General features: G+C 41.7%; 1 protein-coding gene across 2 annotated transcripts; it reads left to right on the top strand.

Moving 5' to 3' along the window:
* The first annotated feature begins 3408 nt into the window (after positions 1-3408).
* Positions 3409-15837, top strand: FBXO4 (F-box protein 4). 2 transcript variants are annotated; one of them, XM_037063238.1, is made up of 8 exons: positions 3409-3601; positions 4542-4595; positions 4959-5140; positions 7060-7280; positions 10366-10441; positions 10554-10729; positions 14103-14278; positions 15438-15836. In XM_037063238.1, exons 1-8 carry the CDS (start codon positions 3416-3418, stop codon positions 15525-15527), a joined length of 1161 nt encoding a protein of 386 aa, XP_036919133.1. In that variant the 5' UTR covers positions 3409-3415; the 3' UTR covers positions 15528-15836. The 2 variants fall into 2 exon arrangements, with proteins under 2 accessions (XP_036919133.1, XP_036919132.1); XM_037063237.1 differs by lacking the exon at positions 4959-5140 and having other exon boundaries at positions 4542-4777; positions 15438-15837.
* The last annotated feature ends 1215 nt before the right edge of the window (positions 15838-17052 follow it).

The following is a 17052-nucleotide window of genomic DNA, read 5'->3' on the forward strand; positions in this document are numbered from 1 at the left end:
CACCCCCGGTTTTGGAGCATCTCGATCAAGTACAGGACTTCCAGTTCTTCCCAGGCACCATGTGTGTTCCTGGCCACCCTTGCAGACCGCATCACTTCCACCTAGAGCGCTTTGCCCTGCCGTGTGGCCCAGCGATACCTGCTTATCCTTTAGGACTCCACTCGCTCCAGTGGTGCTGTATCCGTACGGCTTTGCTCAGCCCTTCCAGTGAGACTTGGATGCTCTTTGCTCTTGCCCTCCCGTGTCATCACAGGGATTGCATTGCTTTATTGTCTTCCTTGTGATGGTGAGCACTGGGTTTTTAAAACCTGCCTTTACACATAACGCTTAATCAGTGGTAAACCACGGGTCAAGTTTTTGAGTTAATAAGTGACGCGATTGTAAGTGCCGAGCTCTGCACAAAAGGGTGGTTGTACTGCGTCCCGCACCGCCGCACCCTCTGCACAGGTGGTTGACAAGGCAGACGGGAAGCACCGCTGAGGAGTGAAGTGCCACGAGAGCTGGGCCTGAGGAAATGAGAACTTTCTCTTTAAAAGCCTGGAACTTCCGTTTTGCCTTCACGCCCCATGTGAGCCCCCTTGGGCCTCACTGCTTGGTAGTTGCGAGGGCACTCCGGTGCTTTTTGTACAACTTGCCCACCCCGACACAGTTGGAGAATAATTTGTGTGCCATAACAGCAATGGTACAATGCTTTTTACTCTAGGGTATTACGAACCAGTGAACGTATTTTGTATATTAAAGCCTGCCAAGTAAATTCTGTTTCATGTAGAATAAAGTCACTTCTAGCTACCACATAAGGAAGGTAACTAGAATTCACTCATCAATTTTTATGTGCCTACTACATGCCAGGTTTTGTCCTAGGCACTGAGGATGTATAGCTTTGTAAAACACCCTCTTTCAGAGTTTGCCTTATGGAGGAAGTGAACACATTTTAAGAATACACAGCATGTTAAGTGGTCAGTGCTAAGAAGAATAAAGCAGGTTAAGGCACTAGTGTGACTCTGGAGAGGAGCGCTATTTTCAGGGCGGTTGGGAAAGCACCTCCAGGCACCAGTTTTCTATCTTCAAATTCTACCCCTCTGGTTAAATGCCTTGAATATTCAGTACATGTATAGTTTCTCTTTCTTATGATACTGCATGAGAAGTGAGTCACTGCGTAAGACCTTGTCAATTTTATTACATTTATAGGGTTGTTCTCCAGTGTGGGCTTTACTAATGGGTGAGTCTTAGGGTCTTGATGCATTTAATATACTAAGGGTTTCTCCTTTGGGGTTCTCTCATAGTTATTAAAACTTAAACTCTGTTAACAGAGTTTTCATAAATCCTTAAATTTGTCTGGTTCTCTCCCTGTATGAATTTTCATGTCAGGTAGGCTTTGAGACTTAAAGTCCTTCCCACTTTGCTGCATTTATAGGGTTTCTGGCTACTGCAAATTGTTTCATGCTGAATGCTGGCCTGCAAACCGAAGGGTCGCTGGTTCAATTCCCAGTCAGGGCATCTGCCTGAGTTGTAGGCCAGGGCCCCAGTTGGGGGTGTGGGAAAGGCCAGAGATCCATATTTCTCTTGCATGTCATTGATGTTCCTCTCCTCCTTCTCCCTTCCCCTCTCTCTAAAAGTAAATCTCTAAAGTAAAAAGACTGAAGATTTTTATTCCTTTGTATGCTGAGTCATGGCTAAAATCCCACAATAAAGTTACTTTCCTACCTTTACAGTCCCACCGTGACTTCTCTCGGGTTCATTAAAGTGGGAGATGTGTTTGATGCATTCTCAGATTTATCTTAATGGCATTTTTATAACCCATACCAGCTGACATACTAGTTTTAAGTTGCTTAATTTCTCTCTTCCCTTTTGAGCGTTCCTTTTTGTGGCTCACAGAAGCAGCCCCAGCTGCCATAGAATCCAGGATTCTGTAGTTCTCTAGCATCACTGTCTTGTATTGTTTTGAAGATCTAATTGGCTTTATTAATGGATCCATGAATGGGGCTACCATCTAGCAACTAGAAGGGCGCTCCCTTGTATTTTTTAACACAATGTGAGATCATATTATAAAAGTATTATTACATTCGAATACATTTAATGTATCTACAATTAAAGTATGTGTTATGTACTCATGCTGTATTCTTTGCTGTTTGTTTTCCTACTTCTATGAAAATTTCCAAGTAAAATGTTGTGGAGCATATAAAATTTTTAAAATAAAACGTTGTTCCCACATTTGTATCTCGTTTGTTTTATGTCTGGGTGTTGTGTGAGAAGGAAATGTTCCGTCATCCCAGACCTCGTACTGTTGAGGTCTGGATGCTACTTCTGGCCCCAACTTTCGGACTAGAATATAGGCTGCGGAGCCAGAGTGCTGAGGTGAAATCCCAGCCCCAGCTTCCTAGCTGTGTGACTCGACATAAATTACTTAACCTTTCTGTGCCTTAATATCTTACTTAAAACAGGAATAACAATAGTATCTGCCTCACAGGCTATTGAAGATTAAATGATGAGTGTCAGCACGTGGCAAGAGCTCAGAAGAGTTACTACTACTACAGTTCCCTTTCCTGTCCTGTGTATGGGAACACCTTTTCATTATACTGAAAACTAGAAGACTCATCAGCCAGAATGACCGAGTGACGAACTCTTCTGGCCGGGAGCAGGCACTCGCTCTGTCCTCAAGTGGTGCTGGCCATTCTAAACGGGAAAGCAGGTTTCGGGGGAGAGCGCATGGGCTAGGTAAGCATCTCAAATGCCTTTTACATGGGTGTCACCAGGAGAAAACCTTCAAGTTTCAGAAAATTTCAGCCCCAGCCTCCAAATATACACACACACACGTATATATTTATACATAAATATAAATACACAGCGTATAAACCGTTACCAACTCTGCGTTTATCAGTCAGCCTGATTTTGTTTCTGGTACCTTGGTCTCACACTTAACTCACAAGTCAGAGGTATTTAATGAAATGTTAGTCATCTAAATATTACATATACCCTATTCAAAAATAGGTTACTCTAAAGCACGGTAAATCCATACGAGTAGTACACAGCTGTAAAAAGCAAAGAGGAAAATTTGCAATGCCATGGGTTGGTCTTAACTGAAAAGGTGGAGTCGGTATGTGGTAGCGTTTAAGAAAGAACAGAGTGGAAATGGAGGGAACGTCCTGGGTCGAGTAACAACGTTATAAAGGGGCCAGAGATGTTACGTCCACGGGGGAAGTCGCAGTGGCTGTGGCCAAGGCCGAGGCCTGAAGAGCACGGCAGTGAGGTTTCAGCGAGGCTCAGACATAGTCCACCCCGCCACCCTCTCGCCTTCCTTCGCTCCACTGGAGGCGGGAACAGGGGGAGGGGGGCGAGGGGCGGTGCCTCTGGGAGCGGTGCGTCGGGGGGCGGGGCATCGGAGTGTTTCTGGCACGTCACATGGGCGCCGGCGGAAATGGCAGGAAGCGAGCCGCGCGGAGGGGGCTCTCCACTGCCGCACTACAGCGACTGGGGCCGCTGGGAGGCGGCCATCCTCAGCGGCTGGAGGAATTTCTGGCAGTCGGTGGGCAAGGAGCGCGCAGCGCGGAGCGCCTCCCGAGAGGAGGCGGAGGAGGAGCCCAGCCCCCTGACGCGGCTGCCGGTGAGCGTTGCTGCCGGTCGCTCTGGAGCTCGGGCACCTCCCCGCGCCCCGGGGGCGTCCTCCGATTTTCTGCCCCAGACAGGTCCTGGGACTAGGGCACCCTGAACGCCAGGCCGAGGGGAGAAGGAGACCATTGCAGACTGTCCGGTCAGCTTGGGACAGCGCCCAGCATCCTTCTGTGTTCTCGGCACCCGCACCCCGGCGGACTGTCCGGAACGTGGGGGCGTCCCCCAAACCCGGGGATGCAGAACCGTACCCAGCGCTTACTGGCGAAGGTGTCAGGTAGATGGGACAGTGGAGAGCGGAGAAATGGTTAGAAATTATTGAAATTCTGCTCTCACTCGGGCTGTTGACCCTCGCTCAGTCAGAAATGAGGACCTGCAGGCTCGGAGCGCCTCCCCGGCTCTCTCTCCCCCTTTGAAATAATTCAGATTTTGTAGGGGGACTCAGGTGACAGATTTACTTTTTGATTACTTCTAAGGATGAAATAAGAAGTTTACTCGATAAGAGTTCATTTTGAAGAACAAATTGTTTCCTTACGCAATTCACTCAGACGATGTGGCAAGATAGCCATGAATAGAAATCGAAGAATCTGGTTCTTTTGCTTGAAAAATAACACAGGAGTGGATGGCTGTTTCAGGAATGTTTCAGTGTGCCCAAAATTAGGTGTTCAGCTCTGATTCTTTCTCCATGGCAGGAAAGCAGCCTCGGACTGATGGATTTAATGGAAAGTATGGACTGATCGGTTGATCTTCGGTTAACGAGTGTCACAGTTCGTTGTCTATGTTGTAATTTTTCATGTTAAGATTTCATTAAGACACTTCCGTTGACCTTTGGTTTCCTGGCATAATCCTTTTTAAAATAATTTATTATCAGAAGACAATTTTCCGAAATCAGTTACCCGCTCCTCTTACCTGCGTGCTGCTTCCCTGTGTTTCAGGTTGACGTACAGCTCTATGTCTTGTCGTTCCTTTCACCGCACGATCTGTGTCAGTTGGGAAGTACGAGTCACTACTGGAATGAAACCGTGCGGGACCCGCTGCTGTGGCGGTATTTTCTGTTGCGCGATCTTCCTTCCTGGTCTTCTGTGGATTGGAAGTCTCTTCCAGATCTAGAAATCCTAAAAAAGCCTGTCGCTGAAGTCAGTGGCGGCGCATATTTTGACTACATGGCAGTGTAAGTATGTAGTTTTATGAGTTAAAGAGAAGATACAGAGTTTGACTATGTACACTCCGTAGCCCTTGCTGAATTTTGGGTCAGTGTCCATTTGTGAAAATGGGGGATTAAGTGAAATGACTGCCTTCGTTTTGTTATTTCCCTGTGATGCTGGACCAGAGCATTTGANGATCTGTGTCAGTTGGGAAGTACGAGTCACTACTGGAATGAAACCGTGCGGGACCCGCTGCTGTGGCGGTATTTTCTGTTGCGCGATCTTCCTTCCTGGTCTTCTGTGGATTGGAAGTCTCTTCCAGATCTAGAAATCCTAAAAAAGCCTGTCGCTGAAGTCAGTGGCGGCGCATATTTTGACTACATGGCAGTGTAAGTATGTAGTTTTATGAGTTAAAGAGAAGATACAGAGTTTGACCATGTACACTCCGTAGCCCTTGCTGAATTTTGGGTCAGAGTGTCCATTTGTGAAAATGGGGGATTAAGTGAAATGACTGCCTTCGTTTTGTTATTTCCCTGTGATGCTGGACCAGAGCATTTGAATAAATATACACAGTTCATATGGCAAAAAGTAAAACTCTTCTTGAAATTTTTATTATCTTTAGAATAGTTGTCATTTTGTTAAATAGTAAATACTTTCATAGTCAGAAAAGCAGTGTCCGGAGAGCAGGGAGCGGTTCTTTGGCAGGGAGAAATCCTTTCTGACGGTTCTGGGAAATGAGATGTTCTTACTACCCAAAAGCATTGGTATTGCCAAATATAATGTAGGTGAGGGAATTGCTGTTGGTGAGCAACTGGATTGATGAGGGCTGCTTTGTGTGTATTTACCTATTTAATCCTCGCCCAATGAGAAAGTGTTGACCCTGTGTTGTGGAGCTGGAACCGAGGTTCAGCGTGGTTATAGACTGGCCTGAGGTCGTACAGCTCCTGGGGGACCGTTCAGATAGGAGCCCCATCATGCTGCTGTAACAGTAGATACGCCATTGGAACTGGATACAACCCGCTTTACTGAGAGCCCCGACTTTAAGGCATTGTAAATAAAAATAGAAGAATGTGTTTGGCCCTGGGCAGGTGGCTCAGTTGGTTGGAACGTTGTTCCATGCACCAAAAGGGTGCAGGTTCGATTCCCGGTCAGGGCACATACCTACCTACATTGTGGGTTCAGTCCTGTTGGGGTGTGTACAGGAGGCAACCAGTTGATGTTTTGTCCCTCTCTCCCTCTCTCCTTCCCCCTCCCTCTCTTTCTAAAACCAATAAATGTATCCTTGGGTGAGGATTTATATATGCATATACACTTGTGCTGTAGTTAAGAATTGTTTTTGCTGTGCTAGATTTACTAGCTACAAAGAGGATCCCCCCCATATTTTATTTAAATTATTCAGAATCTTATTCTAATGCAGATGCCATTACCTCACCTTGTGAGACAGCTTGATTAAAACACACATCATGGTCCTGAGTAGATGGCTCAGTTGATTGGAGTGTCATCCTGTACACCAGAAGGTTGCAGGTTCGATTCTGGTCAGGGTGGTTACAGGAACAACCAATCGATGCTTCTCACATCAGTGTTTCTCTTTCTCTTTCCCTTCCTTTCTTTCTAAAGTTAATAAACACATCCTTGGGTGAGGATTAAAAATTATTAAAATGCACATGATATGTGATTGCATATAATTTCAACCAGTGCTGCTAGACTCTCACTTGCTGGGGGCTGTCTTTACACTGTCCTGCGATCAACCATAGCATTAAGTGTATCTGGTGCTGTGAAAGCAGATTTTCCCAGGGGTAGTGATACTCATGGTAACTACCTTTTGTGGTCAAATAAAATTATTTCTGATCCTTACAGCCCTGTTGTGATGACAGAAATGTCTCCAGACATTGCCATGTGCTCCCTGGAGCATGGAGTTGAGGAGCAGAATGTCCCCGACTGAGCTTCACTGCTCTTGTTTTAACCATTGTAGTGATTTTAACCATTGAAACAAATGTTAGACCAGCTGTTCTGAGAGGGAATCTATGTGAAAGGTCAGAGAGTAGGTAACCAATCCCTGGGGCGGACTTTTTCACTTTCTGGACCGCTAGTGCTCCCGAAGTCCCTCGTGCATCCTCCCGTCGTGGTGCTTGGCACACGTACTATAATTGTGTCTCTCTTCCGCTGCCCTCCATGGGACTTGGGACGATATAGTCATTGTATCCCTTGTATCTAGCAATTCTCAATATATTACACATTGTTACGTGTAATAATAACAATGAATTAACTTTTTCTGTGCTGAGTTTCTAATTGTGACAATTTTATACAGCTATAAAATGTGCTGTCCACATACAAGAAGATCCTCGAAGTCTAGCCGCCCTATGTATGGAGCAGTGACCTCATTTTTACACTCACTGATCATTCAGAATGAACCACGATTTGCTATGTTTGGACCAGGCTTGGAGGAACTGAATACATCTTTGGTGTTGAGCTTAATGTCTTCTGAGGAACTTTGCCCAACAGCTGGTTTGCCTCAGAGGCAAATTGATGGTAATTGTCATGTTAATGTATAATACATAATAATTTAACATAAGATTGACACTTATAGTAAATAGAAAAATTATTTTTAATTACAATGATGTAATGAAATGTAGTAATTTGTCAATAGGGGCCCCTGGGTGCCAGTGGATTGAAAGAATTAATATACTTTTTTGTGAGATAGTAGCTTCCTCTTATATTCTCAAGTTTGTGTAATCCAAAATATAAGCTTATGTAAAAGTAAATTATTTTCCCCAGTTTTTGCATTTGTGCAATATTTACCACATTTTAAAAGAATGTTGGTCCTGGCTGGGTAGCTCCTTTGGTTGGAGCATTGTTCCTATCCGCCAGGGTTGTGGGTTTGATTCCTGGTCAGGGCACACGAATCAACCAACGAGTGCACAAATGAGTGGAACAGCTAATCAACACTTCCTCTCTCCCCGCTTTCTTTCTCCTTTCTCTCTATAATCAGTTATAAAAAAAAAAAGAATATTAGCAGCAAAAACTTTCTAGCATCTACAATGTGCAAAGTACTTTCACATACTGTGTATTGAAATTTCAAAAAAACTTAATTATCACCTTCCGCTTCTTTCTATGAAAAACTATCCAACAACAACCATGAAGTTAGTTGGTAAACAGAATATATAATAAATATAAATGAGAGTATAATCTAGCACCTATAAGATGCTGGAGATGCAGAGATTTAAACCAAACATCAAAAACCTTTCTCCTGAAGATACCTCATCTAGGTGATGAGGGCAGAGACAGGTGATTTGAACGTGCTGTGGGTACTTCCTGGGTAGAAAGTTAAGGGTCAAACAGGACGTCTCATGTGAGTCATCAAGGTGAGTAGAAGTAGGCAATCAAATAAAGACAGGGTGAAAGTATTCTAAGCGGTGAGAACTACATTTCTAAAGGCACAGAACTTGGGGTGTGCATGGCACATTTGCAGTAGCTCTGTGTATGAACGCTGGGGCCGGGTGGGGGGAAGACACTTGTATGCCTACTTGAACACTGGGAAGCCGTTGGAGGGTTTCAAGCAGAGGAGTGAGATGGTCAAGATTGCACGTAGAGAGATCACTCTGGCTCCTAAGTGGAGACTTGATTAGAAGGCACGATAAAGACACAGGAACCACAATAATACTGTGATAAAAAACAAAGGATGCAGAATTGACTGAATGTGTAGATAAGCGCCTGCTATAAGCAATCTACTTGAACGGAAGCTCCATTAGGGCAGGAATCTTGTCAGCTTTATTCTTAGCTGGATTCAAAGTGCCAGGCACATAGAANTAGAGATTTAAACCAAACATCAAAAACCTTTCTCCTGAAGATACCTCATCTAGGTGATGAGGGCAGAGACAGGTGATTTGAACGTGCTGTGGGTACTTCCTGGGTAGAAAGTTAAGGGTCAAACAGGATGTCTCATGTGAGTCATCAAGATGAGTAGAAGTAGGCAATCAAATAAAGACAGGGTGAAAGTATTCTAAGCGGTGAGAACTACATTTCTAAAGGCACAGAACTCGGGGTGTGCATGGCACATTTGCAGTAGCTCTGTGTATGAACGCTGGGGCCGGGGGGGGGGGGCGGCGGGGGGAAGACACTTGTATGCCTACTTGAACATTGGGAAGCCGTTAGAGGGTTTCAAGCAGAGGAGTGAGATGGTCAAGATTGCACGTAGAGAGATCAGTCTGGTTCCTAAGTGGAGACTTGATTAGAAGGCACGATAAAGACACAGGAACCACAATAATACTGTGATAAAAAACGAAGGATGCAGAATTGACTGAATGTGTAGATAAGCGCCTGCTATAAGCAATCTACTTGAACGGAAGCTCCATTAGGGCAGGAATCTTGTCAGCTTTATTCTTAGCTGGATTCAAAGTGCCAGGCACATAGAAGGCACTCAGTATATATTTGATGCATGAATGAAAACATGGCTTTATGGATTACTTTATGCATCCAGATCTCAGGAGCAAATTCTGGGCTAGAAATCAAGATATGGGAGTCATGGAGTCCACGTGGACTCTACAGTCTCTGAGGATGGAGAGGAAGATTGTGAACCAGGTGCTGAAATCTTCAGTGAATGGAGGAAGGGATTATCAAAAGGAACTCTATGAATGGCAAGGTCAAGGAAGGAGAGGTGGTACTAGAGCTGAAAGCTGTCTCTCAAAGAGATGGAGTTTTTCACGAGGTTTGGTGAGTCATGGTTAAGACATGGCACTGGGCAGTAAGGGAATACTGATCCCCCCTCTTTACCCTGAGATGTGAGAAGAAGCAACCGGGTGACCCGAAGGTTCACTGCAAGAGAAGCAGCACCTAGAGGCAGGATGGTTTCAGGTAAAGCCACAGGGTGGAAGGAACTCTTCAAAGAGAATTTGGGGATGTGGGTAAATTTGCTCAGTATCAAATGGCAGTTTGATTCTCCAGAGAGTTGCAGGAGTGATTGTTTGAGAAGCGAATCTAATTGTGCCTCAAACCCTTCCCACAAGATCAGGGAAGAATGGAGGGTGTGTCATTGGCAAGGTGGCCCAGGACAGCCTGGAGATCGAGTTGGGCTGAGGGTAATGTGCTAAGGGGGTAATCTCTGTAAGTTAAACTGATGGAAACAGATCATGGTGGACTTTGTCTAAAAGACTGAAAGATTCTAAGTATAATTCCAGATGTCAGTGTCAGCCACATTTTTTTTCAATTTTCTAAGTTGCCATTGGTAACTCTTCATAAATTTATTGAATGTGTACATGGAGTGTAAGACAAATGGGAAACATCAAAATGTGAAAATGGATCTTAGTCTTAAGGAAGAGGAGTTGTAGCTGTTGTAATGCAGCCGAGACTGATATGACAGGAAAGTTAATGAAGACAGTGACGGTGATAGGACAAGGAACGTCATAAGCCTGGGAGTTCTTTGTTCTGTATCTATATTTTTATCATTATGTGAATGAAAATTGCAAACAGCATCTTATTTTCAACACAGACATTTCATTTTAATTCAAAGCTATATATAACTTGTCATAGAATTTTTTAAATTCTGGGTGATCTTTTCAGTCTGATCTTTTGCTGTCTGTATCAATGACTTCTTGATCGCTGTAATCCTCTCCTTTAGGTATTGGGTCAGGAGTCAATTTTCAGCTGAACAACCAACATAAATTCAACATTCTGATATTATATTCAACTACCAGGTAAGCCTGCCTTCTTGGTAACTTACCTGAGACATTACAACTGGAATATTTTAGGGGGATGCCACCTGTTTAGTGTCTGTTTGTGCTTTATGTGTACATTTTTCTTATGTAGAAAGGAAAGAGATAGAGCAAGAGAAGAGCATACCAGTGCAGTTAACAAGATGTTCAGTCTACAGACTGAAGGGGATGATCAACCAGGGAGCCGATACAGTGTCATCCCACAGATTCAGAAGGTGTGTGAAGTTGTTGATGGGTTCATCTACGTTGCAAATGCTGAAGCTCAGAAAAGTAAGCATTATCTTATTTTCTTTTTAAAAGCACTTGCTTCGCAGAACAAATACAAAATATTTTTAAGGCTTTACTGGGCTTCTTGAGAATGCGATGTTTAATTCTATCAATGTGATTCTATTACCGTTAGTTAATAGTGGGTCTCAAACCTTGACATGCGTTAGGATCACCGGGGAGCTTGTTAAAAACAACGGCTGATTCCTTCTCAGATACATTGTGATTCATAGATTTGGATTGTGTCTTAGGCATCACAGTACAAGTTTTTAACTTGGCTTTTTAAACAAGCACCTACAGAACTTTGATGCATACTAAAATTTGACACTGTAACTATGTGATACTATTTTGTTGTATACTTCTGCACTTCTTGTTATTGCTGTTTTGTCTGCTTTGGGCCCTATTCAAATAATTTATGCAGATAACCGAAAATGTTTACCTTTGTTTTGATTACCCAAACAGATGTGTGGGGTGAAGTGTTTACTTTAATTAAGTAGGTTAGTTAAGAACACTCTCCATATGTTCTGAACAAATGCCATTCATAGTAATATATAGGCATGAAATCAGAACCTTTTTGGGCCAAAGCCAGTGTTGTCATTTCTTCCTCAAATCACTATAAACAAGCTAGGGCATAAATATGTAATATATTGTTCTCACTTAGAACAAGGTAGCAGCCCAGTGGGGAAAGGGTTTAAAGTCCATGGTACACCAAGGTTAACTGTGATCGTAAAGCCAAATCTTGCTTAACTACTGACTAGTTGGACTTGACCTAGTGTATTAATGGCCTGGCAGGAGAAGCATCCCGTTTCCAGGAGTCAGTCCTCCGTACCTCAGTCTGTATTGTTTTACATAAAACATCCAGCCTTAAATTAAAAATGTATAAAACACACACACAAAAATCAAAATGACATGATCCACTGTCAAGAGAAAAGCAGTCCGTGGAATCAGGCCAGAGATCGCCTGGGTGATGGCAGTCTAGAAAGGACATTTAAAGAACTATGATTAATATGTTAAAACATTTCATAGAAAAGGTGGACAATTTGTGTGAGCAGAAAAGGATTTTCAGCAGACAGAAGGAAGCCATGAAAGAGTAAAATTGGAATACTAAATAGGGAAAATACGATAACAGGCAAATAGTTCCTTCAGTGGACTGACCAGCAAAGGAAACTTTCAGTGAACTGAAGATAACTCAGTTGAAATTATCTACTTACAAAAAAAACACACAAAGAGGAAAAAGAGTAAGAGTGAAGAACAGAGCATTTAAGAGATGAGGATATCCATCAAGTGATCTAACTCGGGAAGACCTAAATTTTCTTGAAAGGCCAGATATTAAATATTTTAGGCGCATGAACCATATGATGATCTCAGTTACTCATCTCTACTCTTAGTGCAGAAGTTGCCATGGACAATTTGTAAATTAATACACATGGCTGTTTTCCAAAAAGTTGTATTTATAAAGATAGAATGTCACATGTCAACCCCTGATCTAACTTGTGTGCATTATTGGAATCCAAAAATATGAAGGGAGTAAGAATAGGGAAAAAGAAAATTTTGAACATAGTGGCCTAAATTAATTCAAAATTACTGAGAAAGATAGCAAGACACAGATCTAAGATTCTCAGAGAACTCCAAATCGGACGAATGGAAAATACATCTAGATACATCATAGCCAAATTGATGAAAATCAAAGGTAACCAGAGCATCTCAAAGGCATCCAGAGCAAAAGGAAAGCTGCACACAGGGCTGAAGGGAAGGACAGAGACGCCGTGTGCACCGCTGTCAGCTGGAAGGCAGTGAAGGCAGATGTGTACGGTGTTGCGAGGGTGGGTGGGGACCTTAAATCTAGCAAGGAAATCTTTTAAAAGTGAAGGAAGGCAAAATCAAGACTTTTTCAAACAAACAAAACCTGAGAAAATCCATTATCAGCAGATTTGCACAAGAAGAAATATTAAAGGAATCGCTTTAGGTAGGAAAATATACCTGGTGGAAAACAGTATCTACGAAAAGAAATCAAGAGCCCTGCAGAGAAACAGTAAAGCTATATGTAACTATTCTTTCTAATTTTAATTTCATTGTAATTATGTAAAGGAAAATAGTAACAATATTTTGTGGGTATATGTTATTTTTAAGTAAAATATATGATAACAATACAACACAGCACAGAAAGTAGGAAATGGAAATATACTGGTGTGATATAATTGCATATGTGAAATTGTATACTATGTAAAGGTAGACTGTTATAAGCTAAAAATATGCATTGTAAATCTTTGAGCAACCTCTAAGAAATGTGTAACAGAGGCATGTATACTTAACTATTAAATAAGCCAGTGGTGAAGTTAAAATGGAGAAGGTCTTGGGGGGAAATGTGCTTTTTAGCTCAAGTTACTGACTGAATTCAGATCCGCGTTGCAGAACCGAGGACCGGTTTCCTTGCTGGCTGTCAGCTGGAGGCTGCTCTTAGCCTCTAGAGGCCGTCTTCCTTCCTTGCTGCGTGACTCCGTCCGTCTTCAGATCCAGCAGTGGAGCACCTATCTTACCAGGAAGAACCTCATCCCTTTTAAGGGCTTACCTGGTTAGGTCAGCTCACTGAGGACAGTATCCCTAATAGGACAGTGCAGCCTAATGATGGTAGCGATACCCTATCATATTTGCAGGTCCCCCCCCACACTCAAAGGGGAAGGGATAATACAAGGATCCAAGTCATTGGGGGTCACTCTAGAATTCTGCCTGCCACAAAATGTCAGTGATTTATACACTCGGGCAAGAGGCAGAAATTGTCAGTTTGTATAAAAAACCTGTACCAAACTATATGTTTAAGTTTTTAAAATTAAGGGCTATGAAAGAAAAGGTAGTGCTAGTTACAGAATTTGTGAGAGGAAAATATCTGTATCAAAGTATTTTTTTAACTATAGAGACATCTGAATGATAAAATGATCCCCCCCTCCCTGATTTCGCCTAAATACCTGTCCTTGCAAGGCCACTTGATGTCATCTTACAACATATTAATAAATGAACAAAGCAATAGAAGAGGTTTGTTATGTTTGGATTCTGGTAATTTTTTGGTTTCCTTGTTTTGTTGGCTTATTTTTTAAAGATTTCATTTACTTATTTTTAGACCAAGGGGTAAGGAGGGAGAAAGAGAGGAAGTGAAACATCAATGTGTGGTTGCTTCTCATGCACCCCCTACTGGGGACCTGGCCCGCAACCCAGGCATGTGCCCCAACTGGAAATCTAACCGGTGACCCTTTGGTTCACAGGCCGATGCTAAGTCCACTGAGCCACACCAACCAGGACTGTTTTGTTAGTTTTTAATTTAATTTTATTATTTTAGAAGTCTTTGCAAGTAATGCAAATTAAGAGTTTTGACTACATTCCTTAGGACATGAATGGCAAGATGAATATTCTCGTATTATGGCAATGACAGACCCCGCTTTTGGATCTTCAGGAAGGCCGATGCTGGTTTTAGCTTGTATTTCTCAAGCAAATGTAAAAAGAATGCCCTGTTTTTATTTGGCGCATGAACTCCGTCTGAATCATCTAAACCACCCATGGATGGTAAGGTCCTCTCTTTTTTGGTGAGAAAAATCTTATTTTATTCTTCACTGTTTTTATTTGATTTTATTCTTTCCTACCCTTTCTCCTCAATGAAGCAGAGCAGTATTCTAAAGTCACTTACAGTAGCTTAACTGATGGGGGACACTTGGTCAATGTCAGTAAGTCTCAGCTGACCGTTTGCTCCCTTCTTGCTGATCCTGTAGTGGATACGGTGATAAAGTAATGGAATTTTTTTTAGATGCCATTGTCATAGTTTTTTTTCAGCATTAATGTATTGTGCTTTAAGGACCATCAAAAGTGTAGATTCTATCTTACAGTTTCTTGCTTTCCAGAGTTTATTTTAATTATGGAATCTTTTCATCAGAAAAAGCCTTACATGAAAGCCCCTAAGTGAAATACATGAAAATTAATATTGGAAATGCTTTTGCTGAAAAAGAGGAGTTTCTTCCTTTCTCTCCTTATATCTTCCAAGGAGCCCTGGAAACTGGACAACAATTTGAAAGCTACAAGTAAAGGTGTACCTTCCTGAGACGTGGGAATTTTAGTTTGTCATCCATCAGGAATGGCAGTCTTAAAGACACATTTTTTTCAGCAGGATGTCACAGTTACCAGTTGACTAGCTGAGTTAATTTAAAAAGTGTTTAGTTTTCAAAGTGTACCTTTTGGAGGAATTTTTTTCGAATATATACAAACAAGTCATGGAGATGGTAAATTTTTCCATCCCCAAGGATAAGTAATAAACCTCATGTTGGTAATAGTTATAGGATAGGAGATCATATACAAATATATTTATTAATCCTCACTTGAGGACATTTTTCCATTGCTTTTAGAGAAGGGTGGGGGGGAGAGAGAGGAACATTGACTTGGTTGCTTTCTTGTATGGGCACTGAGTGGGAATTGAACCCACAATCTGGGTATGTGCCCTGACCAGGGAAAGGAACCCATAGCCCTTTGGTCTGCAGGATGGTGCTCCAACCAGCTGAGCCATACCCAATCATGGTTTTATCTCAGCTCTCTAGAATATAAAACTTGAGTGACTCATGGGATTTTTTTTAGTCTCTTTTGAGGTTTTTTTGGTCTTCTTGAAAAATGCCCCTCATAATCATAATATTTTAGACTCAATTTCTTACTGATAATGGTCTCTCTTACCTGTTCATAGGTGCAGGATACGGAAGCTGAAACTCTAACGGGTTTTTTGAATGGCATTCAGTGGATTCTTGAAGAAGTTGAATCTAAGCATGCAAGGTGATGCTCCTTTTGGACCTTGAGAACTGAAACCAGTTGACGCTAAGGGCATGATGTCAGTGTTTGCTCAGTCAGCTCATTTTGTCCTGCCTTTTTGCAGGACAGCTTTATATTGTAGCTAGTACCACATCGCTGTTGTAGCTGGGTTGCAGTAGGCTTTATATTGTAGCTGCTGAGTTCTTAATATAAATTTTGTTTTGTACCTTAACAAATACAAGTAAAAGTTTCAATGCAAGCATTTTTAGCCTAATAATGAACATTTTAAGATTTTTAAAATAATTTTTATATTTTATGTCTTTTAAAAAATAATAAATTCTGGAAAAAACAAGTTTGTGCCTAACTCATTCCTTGTGGTTTCTGTTCTTTTCAATTTAAAGTTAGCCGTAGTGGGAAATAGCAAATTTGCTAAGTTCACCATAGGTTCTTTTCAATTGGGTTATCAGAAAAGAAGTTTTTGTCTATATTTAATGAGTATGAATATGCTGCTTAAAGTCTGGAATGTTCTGGAATTGCACTTAATATTATAGCCATACAACTTCTTTTCTGAAACAGTGGAAATTATATCATATGTATACTAATTTAGTAAATGTAACTGTTCCTGGAAGTTCTTGGTATTGTCAAATAACTTTGAAAAGTACTAAGGTACTAAAGCCAAATTTTATTTCCTAGTCATAAAGGTTCATGTGAGCATGTGACCTCCTCCTCACAAATTGCTTGCACTTTGCAGAGGAAGTGTTCTGGCCCTCCTATCTCGTTGGAAGTGAGGATTTTTAAGATTATAATAAAAAGAGCCTAGCGTTCTTAGTGGTGCTGCACCCAGATTAGCCTCCTAAGAAGGGAGCCCTACATCCCAGGCACACCCACTCATGACTCAGCTTGAGCAGCAGCCCGTAGCTGGGGGCAGGATGAGAAATGTGGGTGGCCCTGCTTCCCCTGGGAAGACTGGGAGAGGGAGACTGTGCCCTTGACTGCCACAGTCAAGGTCGGACACCCATCTACTGAGTTGGAAGAAGGAAGGGCGTGAGTGTCAGTTCAGATCCCACAGACACTTGCTGTTCTTACTGTTTTAGTACATTTTTAAAAAAATTTCCTTTATTTGCTATATGTTCTTAGTACTATTTACAGGGACTGTTTTTTTTTTTTTTAATAATTTTCTGTTTTCAAGGGAGCCATTCCATGGAACTCCTCAGGCTGTTATGCCAAAGTGGATCCCTTTCTTTTTAATGCATTTGAAAAGAACCAGCTTTGGGTTTAATGATTTATTCTATATTTGATATCATTGGTTTATGTTCTATTCAGTATCATTGGTTATATATCTATATTTTAGATTAAAAATTATTTCATTCTTTTCTAGTTTATTAAGGCAGAAATTTAGGTCATTGATCCTTGTGCTTTTTTAAAAACACAGGCATTTAAAGCTGTACATTTTCCCTAAGCCCTCTTTAGCTGCATCCACACATTTTGATGTATTGTATATTTATTATTATTCAGTTAAAATATTTTATAATCTCTTGTGATTACTTTTTCAA

The sequence above is a fragment of the Sturnira hondurensis genome, unplaced genomic scaffold, assembly GCF_014824575.4.
Source record: "Sturnira hondurensis isolate 20B ecotype Veracruz unplaced genomic scaffold, ASM1482457v3 Scaffold0014384, whole genome shotgun sequence".
Taxonomy (NCBI): domain Eukaryota; kingdom Metazoa; phylum Chordata; class Mammalia; order Chiroptera; family Phyllostomidae; genus Sturnira; species Sturnira hondurensis.

What these genes read in the sequence shown, in the direction of transcription:
- FBXO4 (XM_037063237.1), top strand. Translation starts at nt 3,416, where the DNA reads ATGGCAGGAAGCGAGCCGCGCGGAGGGGGCTCTCCACTGCCGCACTAC. An exon ending in GCCCCCTGACGCGGCTGCCG is followed by an intron (nt 3,602 to 4,541) that starts GTGAGCGTTGCT and finishes CCTGTGTTTCAG; the next exon opens with GTTGACGTACAGCTCTATGT. An exon ending in GCCTCAGAGGCAAATTGATG is followed by an intron (nt 7,281 to 10,365) that starts GTAATTGTCATG and finishes CCTCTCCTTTAG; the next exon opens with GTATTGGGTCAGGAGTCAAT.